Source organism: Arachis stenosperma, chromosome 2 (assembly GCF_014773155.1).
Source record: "Arachis stenosperma cultivar V10309 chromosome 2, arast.V10309.gnm1.PFL2, whole genome shotgun sequence".
Lineage (NCBI taxonomy): Eukaryota > Viridiplantae > Streptophyta > Magnoliopsida > Fabales > Fabaceae > Arachis > Arachis stenosperma.
The window spans coordinates 2,956,816-2,968,459 of record NC_080378.1 but is presented as its reverse complement, the minus strand read 5'-3'; the positions used below and the strand labels follow the sequence as shown (position 1 = coordinate 2,968,459).

General features: G+C 37.5%; 2 protein-coding genes across 2 annotated transcripts; both read right to left on the bottom strand.

Moving 5' to 3' along the window:
- Window positions 1–8,186: 8,186 nt before the first annotated feature.
- On the bottom strand, window positions 8,187–9,584 carry LOC130962358 (putative disease resistance RPP13-like protein 1). The gene has a single exon (XM_057888581.1). It carries the CDS (start codon window positions 9,582–9,584, stop codon window positions 8,187–8,189), a length of 1,398 nt encoding a protein of 465 aa, XP_057744564.1.
- A 586-nt stretch (window positions 9,585–10,170) lies between these two features.
- Window positions 10,171–11,526, bottom strand: LOC130962357 (putative disease resistance RPP13-like protein 1). The gene has a single exon (XM_057888580.1). The coding sequence runs from the start codon at window positions 11,524–11,526 to the stop codon at window positions 10,171–10,173; it is 1,356 nt and encodes a 451-aa protein (XP_057744563.1).
- Between the last annotated feature and the right edge of the window lie 118 nt (window positions 11,527–11,644).

The following is an 11,644-nucleotide window of genomic DNA, read 5'->3' as shown; positions in this document are numbered from 1 at the left end:
CTACGATTCCTTCTTTCAACCACCCCATTTTGTTGGGGTGTTCTAGGGCATGAGAAATTATGAGAAATCCCTAAGTCATCACAGAATTTTTCAAAATCTTGATTTTCAAATTCTCTTCCATGATCACTTCTCAAATGGGCAATTTTCAAATCTTTTTCATTTTGAATTTTCTTACAAAGGGTGGAAAAGGCATAAAATGCATCATTCTTATGAGCAAGGAAAAGTACCCAACCAAATCTATAGTAATCATCAACCACCACAAGACCATAGTGTTTACCTCCCAAACTTTGAGTTCTAGTAGGACCAAAAAGATCAATATGTAACATTTCCAATGGCCTTTTGGTTGAGATTCCATCTTTTAATTTAAAAGAGGATTTTACTTGTTTGCCTAATTGGCAAGCATCACAAGTAAGGTCCTTATCAAACTTGATGTTTGGAATTCCTCTAACCAAATTCTTTTTGACTAACTTAGAAATTTGGTACATGCTAGCATGTCCCAACTTTCTATGCCAAAGCCATTTTTCAGATTCAAGAGAGGTGAAGCATGTTACATTTTGTTCCTTTAAATCCTCAAGAGTTAATCCATACACATTATTGCATCTTTTAGCTTCAAATAAGACATCCCCAGTTTTCTCACAAACAACTAAGCACACAAACTTTTTAAAGATAACATCAAAACCTAAATCACACAATTGACTAACACTAAGTAAGTTATGTTTCAAACCATTTACAAGAAGCACATCATTTATACAAGAAGAAAAGTTTTTACCAACTTTCCCAACAGCCACTATTTTTCCTTTTGCATCATCACCAAAGGTAACAAGTCCTCCATCGTATTCATCAAGCTTTATGAAGAAGGTTGTCTTCCCGGTCATATGCCTAGAGCATCCGCTATCCATATACCACATATTCTCCTTTTTCTTGGATGCTAGGCAAACCTACAAAATAAACTCAAGTGACCTTAGGTATCCAAATTTTCTTGGATCCTTTCACGTTAAACCATCTCTTATGACCCAAATCATTGTAATCAAAAACAACTTTGTAAACTTTGTCACCAATCATTCTTTCACCAAAGAAGCATTGAACTGGAAAATGACCACTTCGGTTGCACATTCTACAAAATCTTGGAGTTGTAGTTTTATTAAAGTGAGTTGGGTCTTGATATGTTACATCATTTGAAGATGAGGCAATATTTTCAAGATGTGATTTTTCAGATTTATAAAATCCCAACCCAGCTTTATCATAAAGAGGTTTTGACTAGCCAAGATTTGGTTCAAATTTTCAGAACTTTGGGTGAACTTGGCTAAGTCATCTTTAAGTCTATTAACCTCTTTGAGCAACTCTTCATTTTGTTTAAAACAATTCACATATGCAAGAACAGAATGATCACTTTCACAGCTTCTAACTTGGGCTTTTAACTGCTTGTTTTCTTCCACAAGATCACAAGCGGTTTCGGCCTCTCTTAGTTTTTCTTTGAGGAAATCATTTTCAGCTTTAAGAATGAAATTTTGCTGTTCAAGATCTTGATTCTCAGCTAGAAAACATCTAATTTTTTCAGAAAGGTGATCAATCATGAGATGAAGATCTTCAGTGTTAGAGTTTTGAAATGATACCTGATCTATCTCATTTGCCATAAGACAGTGTTGTGATTTGGTCTCAGACTCTTCATCATCATTTTTTGAGTCATTTTCCAAATCTTCCCATGTGGCCATCAGTCCCTTCTTCTTTACCTTTTTCGGCTTCTCTTCCTTTTTCAACTTGGGACAATAGGATTTGAAATGACCCGTTTCCTTGCAATTGAAACAGGTTATCTTGCTGAGATCTTTCTTTGTCCTCCTGGAGCTGCTGCCTTTGCTTTTGAGCTTTGCCATTTTCCTGAATTTTTTCGCAAACAACACAAACTCATTTTCAGAAGAGTTATCACTGGATTCATCATCCAGAGGGTTAGTCACAGAAGAAAAAGCAATTCCTTTCTTTTTTGAATCTCTTTTCAAATAGGAGTTTTCAAAAGCAAGTAAGTTTCCTCTCAAATCATCAAGTGTCATAGAATCTAAGTTACTAAAGTTGGGCCGTCTTTCGGGTTTTCAGATTGGGTTGGTACAGAGATGATGGGCTGGTCTCTATTCTTCTTGGGATATTTTCGAACATAACATCGAAGCTCCTTTTCTGATTATGGTATTTCTTTTTTTGTTTGTGTTCCAACTAATTCTGGCACAATTTCAGAATTGATTTCCACATCTTTTTTGGCAATTATTTTAGAATTTGTTTGATCAGTGAAAGTTGTATCCTCAATATGTAAGATAGGGGTGGGTAAAGGTTCATGCAAAAAATTTTCTTCACTTAGACTCTCCCCCTGAAGAAATTTTTTTTGAAAAAATGTTTCATGTTCCAAAAAAGTAACATCCATGCTTACATGGCATTTCTTTGTGTGTGGATTGAAACATTTATAACCCTTTTGACTTGGGAAATAGCCAATAAAAATGCATTTTTCTGCCCTTGGATCAAGTTTACTTTGGGGTGAAGGTGTATGCAGAAAAACAGTACAACCAAATACTTTTAAAGGTAAATCACAATGCAACCTACAAGCTGAAAAATTCTTTTTGAAAGTATCCAATGGTGTGCAGTAATTTAACACACGCGTAGGCATTCGATTTATGAGATAGGCTGCTGTTAGGACAGCATCTCCCCATAAATACTTTGGAACATTACCCTCAAACATAATGGCATGTGCTACTTCAAGAAGATGCTTATTCTTCCTTTCAGCAATGCCATTTTGTTGGGGTGTATTGGGGCATGTAGATTGATGTTGAATACCTTTATTTTGAAGAAATTCACCCAGATTTTTGTTAAAGAATTCAGTACTATTATCACTTCTTAATATTGAAATTTTTGTGTCAAATTGAGTTTCTACCATTTTTAAAAAATACTAAAAAATTTTAGAAACCTCAGATTTTTCATGCATGAGATAGATCCAACATAGTCGTGTGTGGTCATCGATAAAAGTCACAAACCATTTCTTTCAAAATTGAGTTGTTATTTTCGATGGACCCCATACATCACTATGAATCAATTGGAAAGCTTTAGATGCATGATAAGGTTGAGAGTAATAAGGAACTCTATGGCTCTTTGCACGAATACAACTTTCACATTTAAGTAAGGAAGAATCAATATTCTTAAACAAATTTGGAAACAAATGTTTGAGATATGGAAAATTAGGATGTCCTAGTCTATTGTGCCAGAGCATTATTTGGTCCTTTATAGGCATAGAACTTATACCACTAAATCTTTGAGCTACTTTATCTTCCGAAATATCCTCAAAATGATAGAGCCCGTCCATCATCTTAGCACTGCCAATCATCTTCCCCAAGGTCCGGTCTTGAAAAATACCATGAGTATCAAAGAATGTTACAGCACAATTGGAATCCTTGCAGATTTTACTAATAGAGAGAAGATTACAAGAAAGCTTTGGTACATGTAGGACATTTCTTAGGTCAACATTTTTGGACAATTTAATTGTACCTTTTCCAGCAATGGATGAAAAACTACCATCAGCAACTCTAATTTTCTCATTTTCAAAAGAAGGAGAATAAGTTTTAAATAAAGGAGAGAGGCTGGTCATATGGTCAGATGCACCTGAATCGACAATCCATGGTGCATTCAAGTTTGAGGTGCAGTTAAGGGACATAGGAATACTAAAATTACCTGTTTGAGCCAAAGAACCACTAGGAGTACTAGATAAAGAACTGGAATTTAACAGCTTTATGAGCTGCTCAACCTGTTCCTTACTCAAGGATGATTTTTCAGCCTCATGAGCAGTTGGGGTAGAACGTATTTTGGGACCAGGTTTGCTGCCTTTAAGATGTGCTGGTTTTCCATGAATCTTCCAGCAGGTTTCTCGGGTGTGACGAGGTTTATTGCAGTGGTCACACCAAAGATTGGAGGGATGCTTCTGATTTGATGAACTTTTAAGTGCAGCAGGTGCCACTAAGAGTGCATTAGACTCCAAAGAAGTTTGTTCAGTCTTGCCTCTCCCCATCATCACAGCTCTACGAGTTTCCTCTCTTCTAACCTCAGCAAAAACTTCTCCAATTGAGAGTAGGATTGCTCTTCCAATAATTCTGCCACGAACTTCATCTAACTCCACATTGAGGCCAGCAAGAAATTGAAATATCCTCCCTTCTTCCACTGTTTGTTGGTGGTGTTTGGCATCGGCGGCTGAAATCCACTTGTAGTTATTGAAGTGGTCAAGGTCCTGCCACACCCGCTTCAATGTGTGGAAATATTTGGTGACATTGTCACTCCCTTGTTGAATTTCTCTAGCTTTTAGAGTAAGTTCATAAATCTGGGATTTATTCCCAAGATTAGAGTACATCTCCTTGACACTATCCCACAATTTTTTGGCAGTGGTATAGTACATATAGTTACTACTGATATCCTCCTCCATTGAGTTCACCAGCCATGTCATCACCATGAAATTTTCGGTATCCCACACGTTATATTGTGTGTCAGTAATGTTAGGCTGGCTTCGCTCACCGGTGAGATATCCAATCTTCCCTCTTCCACGAATGTACATCTGAACTGATTGAGACCACCTAAGATAGTTTGACCCATTGAGTCGAAATGTGGTGATCTGAACTGAATGGGAGTCACCACTAACTAGTACCCGTTGCTTAGATTTTAAATCTGATGGAGTAGGAGTGGTGCTCTCCTTTTGTTCATGATTAACGACTGAGGAACTGTCAGTCATATCTATAGATCAGAGGCACAGTGCAGAGATTCTGCTCTGATACCAACTTGAAGTGTCTGAATATTGTGTATATTCAAATGTACAGGAAATCATCTCTTTATAGAGGAATTACAGAAATAGAAATAACTAGAAAATGGGGAAAATACTAGCCTAAAATAAGGAAAGATTTCTAATCATAAAATCCCTAAAATAAGCTAAACTAAAACAGGAAAGAATATTTTAATTACTTCTATTTACAGAAAAGATTCATGAAATAAATTAAGAATCTGATTTTGATTTAATCTCTAGTCAACAGTTATCACAGCTTTCTCTTTTTTCTAAGCGACAAGTTGTTGTGTGCATTGCTGCTGCATCTTCACTGTGAGGGCAAAAATATTATTTTGATGGTATTAGTGGTTCAATTCAGAAAAAAAATGATATGTTAGAAATCTTCAGATTCAATAATACTAAAATTGTTGCTGATGCTTGATAGTATTCTGGCTTCTAAATTCTTTTTAGAGGCCTATTACTTACTCTAAATTCTTTTTTGACAGCTGAGATTTCCAAACACATACCTTGTAAGAAATACCATAATGTCTACTTTTTTTTATGAAGAGTTGGAAGTTAAAATATTTATTCAACACAAATAACAAACATTTAATATAATTTCTCTTTGAAAGTGCTTCAAGATAAATTACAGAACCGATAGTTTACAGATATTACAACTTAGAAAGCAATTGATAGTATTGAGAAGTGGATTGAATCAAACACCATTAAAAAACTTTATTGTTCAATAAAATCATAATTGCCAGTCTCTTCAAATGTCTCATAATGTTTGAGGAAATATCTTTTCCGTTATCTCCAAGAAAGGTAGAGACATAAATAGATAGCAGCAGATTCATAAAAGAATTTAGAATGTGCCTTGTAAATAATATCACAAACGACTGTGCTCTTGGCTGAATCAAAATCTGATATCTGTGAAACCTTTCTTAATATCACCTTCCTTCTTGTGAAACCTGATATCTGTGATCTTGGCTGAATCCAAATCTCAATGTGCAGATATTCAAGTTAAGACAATTAATTGTCCAAGTGAAGGTAGCACAGAACAGTTGTTGCAAGAGATTCAGTCACGTGTCAATGCCTCCAACTTTGAGCACCTTCTAGCATCCATATGAGTCAAGTTGGGTGCAGCCAGTCCTTCTATATTAATTCTCAAATATACAATTCTGATAGTGACAACCCAGGTACATCATCAGATTCATTTTCAGGGGTCACATCACTGCAGAACTTGCAAGAAATTTTCTCTGGTTTCACCTGCAAGCATTCATCAATCTGTTCCTCTAACCAAGCAAGTCTTCTTTTGAGCTTCAACACGCCAACATGCATAATCCGAACGTCAACCTGTGCAACCCTAGTGCAAGCCCGAAGCAAGATATATCAGCATGAGCAGCATGAGCAAGATAATTAATAGTTGGTGCAATATTTTCAATATTCTTGAGTTTAGTACAGTCAAACTGAATTGCTTTAGTTTTCTTTAATTCTTTTCTTTTATAAAAAAAAGGAGAGAAAGAGAAGGCAGACAAAATGAAAGGTACACGGTATATTCAACCAAGCTAGACTCCAAGGCTTTATGTCCCCTACTTGTGTGCACATTTGGAATTTGGAAACATTAAGCTTCTAGTTATATAGAATGCACCTCAATATAATTTATAGGCAAGATATTTAACACTGTAAAATGATCATTTCATGGTGAGAATAAACTAAACCTGTCAAAGGCATAATATGGAAGCACCCAAACATAATATAAGCACACTATGGCAATAGTTAATACCAGCAAATAATTGAAGATAAGACAGAACAACAGAACACCAAATTTTAACGTGGGAAAAAACCTCTGAAAGTGAGATTAAAAAACCCACAGGATGGTAAAATTTTTCATTATTTTTCCGAATCAAAGCTACAAATAAGTCCCAAAACTTACAAGCACCACTAAGCATACATGCAGAATTCTTGTACAAGAACATAAACACAAACTAAATGGTGAAATCAATGATACAATAGACGGCCGTTGCATACGAACTTTTTGGCTAGAGAGCTCGGATTGCAATCACACCTCAAAGTTGAAGGACAATGAATGAAGAACTCCAGGTAAACCAGAAAAGAATTTAACCATCCGATCATTCGTTTGTTCAGGTTAATACACTAATTGGGATGTAGAGGGAATCTCCAAAAAGAGTTTGCTTGGGCCTCACACAAAGGAAAATTATCATAACCTGCTTGATAAATACAGAATGATGTATTATTCCTTTTTAGCTTCAAAAACAGAACCGAAAGGGACAAATTTTGTTTGAGAAAAGATTGACACAAAATAATGATACCGCAATGCAAAATTGTACGAAAGTACTTACATGCTCACCAAGTTGCAATTGCCACAGAAGCTGCCTAACGCACATTTTAATGGTTGAATCCAGAAAGAAAGTAGATCCTCGACCATAGCAGGTATCTATTTCTTGATGCCCCTGGAAAATCTATTTGAGTTGGTCTTCATAAGAAATGATATGAGATAGAGAAGCTTCAAAGATCAATGCCTCTAGATCCATCAAGTTTATGTTACCTTCATAAAGAGTTTAGCTGCAACTCTTCTTCTTGTAGCGTTTGCCGGGCAAAGGACAGTATTGAATTTGAACTAGTAACAGAAAAAGGAAGCTTTTCTCCTGCCATATTCTCCAACCTGAAGTAAATTGCAGAGAGGAATAGAGTAACTATACCTACCTGAAGCTAAAACAGAAATCAGTTCTTTTGATTGAATGAAGGTAATGTAAGTATGGTTTGTTTTATATAAAGATTATGTGCTGAAATCTTAGCCATCTGGGCACTTGTACCTTGGTAGAAGCGACCTGCAGATCAGAGGATGGTAAAAACAGTAAATTTGATTCATCAAATTGTTTAATATATCCAAAGAAATCCCCAAGTGCTGGATACACGAAAAAAATATTGATTGTCTTTCAATTTTTATTTCATGATAATTAATTCTTATATTCCTCTGTAAATGCAATTTTATTGAAAAATATGAGTGTGAATAAGTATCACCTTGTGTATGTGTGAAATTAATTGTGGTAGCATGTGTGAATCATGAAGATTAGAGAATTACCTGCTCAGAAATCTCTGTTCAGACGAATTTAATGGTGGGGATGTGGGAAATTTTGGGCCAGATCAGTTGATGCTTGTTCTTGCAGTGTTCTTCCAGCAAACCACATGTTGTAAGTTGAAGTAGCAAGAGAGACGGAGGCAGCTTTTCTCCTTCCATATTCTCCAGCTTCTCGCAGTACACAATGTGCAATTGTTGAAGGGAGTTGAGGCGGAGAAGCTCGTTGCACTCCAATGTCTCCAGCTCCCTAAACTCCCATATCTCAAGAGTGGTAAGGGAGGGAAGGTGAGGCAGCGAACCCATCTCTGGGTATCACTTTATTATGCTCTCACACCCAAAACCAGAAATGGTGAGATGAGTGAGGGCGTCCAAGTTGCCTATCCATGATAGATCCCTCGTTTGTTGCTCGCAAAATCCCACAGCAAGTGATTTCAAGTTAGGCGGCAAACCACCCTCTGGCATCCTGCAAATTTTTGGGCAACCATATATCTCGAGAGAATGTAAACTTGGGAGTAGACTCTTCATGTCACGTGGTAATGCCTCCAATTTCACGCATTCCATGAGGCTTAGATTAGTTAGGTTGGGTGCAGCCAGTCCTTCTCCTGCAAATGACACTAAGTTGTCGCAGAAAGCAATGGAGAGACGTTGAAGAGCAGCGTGTGGTGCCTCTGACATTGACACTGATTCCAGATTCATACACCATGATATCTGGAGATTCTTGAGAATGGGAAAGACATCCAACGACAAGGAGGTCAGTGAATCACAGCTGTCTATTAGTAGCTCTACCAAATCATACTTCTGCTGCTGTTGTTCCGGGAATTTCAGATCTCTACAGTTCAAGATGTGTATTTCTTGGAGGCAACGTAGATGGTTGATGCTGATCATTGTCATCAATGCAGAGTCCATCAGAGATTCACGTCCCCTAATTCTTAAAGTATCCCCATCAACAAACATGGCCTCGGTAAAGTCGTCGCTTATACGTAGTTTGCGAACTTTGGAAACATCCGACAAAGAAGAAACTATTCTGAAAAATACCTGATTACGCATCTCTTCATTTAACATTGGGCAATTTGTTATATCGAGCTTCCTAAGTTGAGGAAAAGTTTCCGACTCAGATACATGCCACACCTCCCAAAATGGCATGTTATCAAACTCCAAACACTCGAGTGAGGGAAATGGTGCAATATGCAAAGAATTATGAGCTCCTTCATTCTTGTAAAACTTGTAGCCAATACTCCTCAGCTGATCGAAACCTCGAATGCGCAGGGACTTGAGAGATGGCAGCTGTCCAAGTGAAGGCAGCATGCAGCAATTCTTGCAAGATTTTAGAGATACACGTGTCATGTTTTGGTAGGAACAGTTCCCCAACCAATCTGGAAATATTGTACCCTTGTATCCCTTGATTTTCAACTCTTTCAACCCATTCTGCGCTTGCAAGTTATCAAGGATGTCTCTTTCTTTTTGTGTACTTGAAACCAAATCATCACTTGAAGACCATTCCAAACATAATGCATCAATGTGCTTCTTATCCATTATCTTTGCCCGCTTTGCTTCTTTCACACCAACAATATTCTCCAACTTCTTAATCTCAAGGGATCCATGAAGATTTACCAGCCCTCCTAACTCCTGGGTTCCATTGTCTTCGTGCTTGCCAACGACAAAGGAACTTAAAACGTGCAACTGATTCAATTTACTCATTTTTCCAGGCATTTCTTCCAAAGAGGTTTTTCTAACATCAAGATGCCGCAAACTCACAAGATTATGCAAACCATTAGGCAGCCTAGTTAGCTTAGAACAATAATACAACTTCAATGTTTGCAATTACACAAGTTGCACAAAGACTCGGGTAATGTCTTTATATCAGTCCAAGAGAGATCCAAGTAGCGCAGATGGATCAATTCTCCTATTGAATTACGCAACACATCAAGTTTATAAAAGGATAAAACTCTAAAGTATTTACACTTTGATAATATCTCACATGTTGCCGCTTCAATGTTGCTGTTGGGAGATGAGAAACGGCCAAACAATAATAATGTTCTCAAAGATTCTACTTTAGAAATAGAATTATAAAGTTTTGAGCTACAACGACGTAAATCTACACACAAATGCCGAGTCTGAATCCTTATCTCCTCCTCTTTACCAAGTTCTTCTGAGTTGCAATAGAAATCTCCAGCAAGGAATATTGCTAAATCATGCAACAGATCATGCATCACAAAATAATGATCGTCATCATCTTGAATCTCTGTGAAAAATAATCTGGAAGTAAGTTCATCAAAAAACTCACAACCAACTTCTTCTAAACTCTCTCCTCTCTTTGGTGTTGGTAAAGATCTTCTGCTATCCACATAAGGATTAATTTATCTTTCTCAAATTCATAATCCTTGGGAAATAAAGCACAATAAACAAAACAACGCTTTAAATATGGAGAAAGATGGAAGTAACTTATCAGTAATGCTGGAATAATCTTACTCTTCTCCACCGAAAATTCCCAAATATCACTCATTAGTATCTTGTTCCATTCCTCAACATCATGCTTAGTACGTAACAAGCGACCAAGTGTTTCTGCAGCTAACGGCAAGCCATCACACTTCTTGACAATCTTTCTTCCTATTTCTTCAAGTGCTGCTCTCCCATTTGACTGTGGAAAAGATGCATTTTCTGCAAACACTAACCAACAATAGTCCTCCGACAACTTCTTCAGAAAATAAGGTTGACAATTTTGAACTGCAGAAGCAACATTTTCCGCCCGAGTAGTGAGAAGAACAATACTTCCCTTGTTCCCATTTTGTTGGAAAGGGGTCATAAAATTACTCCATTTGTCACCATCATCACTCCAAACATCATCAAGAACAATAAAGAACTTCTTATTGGACAATTCTTCTTTCAAAGCATTGTGAAGTGAATTGAAATTATCGAGACTACAAGTCCCTCCATGGATCTGCTTTATGACATCCCTTGTAGTCTCAACAACTTCAAACTTTTCCGAAACGCAAACCCATGCCTTCAGATCAAATTCCTTCATGAATTCCTCCTCATTATTGTTGTACAGCGATTGAGCCAAAGTAGTTTTACCAACCCCACCTATGCCAACAATAGCAATCACAGATAAGTGATGCTCACTGTTGTCATTCAGCATCTGGACCAAGGCCTTCTTGTCATCCTCCCTTCCATACACATTCCCTCTCACAAGAGAAGTGGACGGAGTCCTCCATGATGAGCTACCAGTGGGAATCTTTTCAAGACCAAGGAAATCTTTTTGTTTTCCAAGATCCTCAATTCTTCTAACCACCTCTTCCATCTTGTCTACCATCTCCCTCTCTCGGTTGACTAAGAAGCTAATGGACCAGGAAGACTTCACCTCCTTTTGAGTGGTGGCTTTGGTAAGGACAGTGTCGAGCAAGTCCTCAGCACAGTAAACAGCATCCCGGAGACTATCGAGCCACTTCCTCACCAATGGCTTACCGAACTGCTTCATCTCAGCATCAGCAACAAGAGCTTCAGCACCCAACAGAGCAGTCTTCAGCCTTTGAACCAAGTCAGGGCCAAGTTTCTTGCCCAAGACCAAGTTGACAGCATCAGTTGTAAGGAGCCTGTCAAAGACAACGTTAATGAAGCCAGAAAGGAAAGCTCCACCAACAAGTTCACCAGCCATGATATGATCTCAACAACAACAGCAAAGTGAACGGATTTTCAGAGAAAGGTAAGAGAACAATGGTTGCCAGGTATAGTGAGCTTGATAGAGTGTTTTTCTTAATCAAGTGTACAAAGAA

Coding starts and splice junctions, on each gene's coding strand:
- LOC130962358 (XM_057888581.1), bottom strand. CDS start 9,584: ATGCCTGGAAAAATGAGTAAATTGAATCAGTTGCACGTTTTAAGTTCC.
- LOC130962357 (XM_057888580.1), bottom strand. CDS start 11,526: ATGGCTGGTGAACTTGTTGGTGGAGCTTTCCTTTCTGGCTTCATTAAC.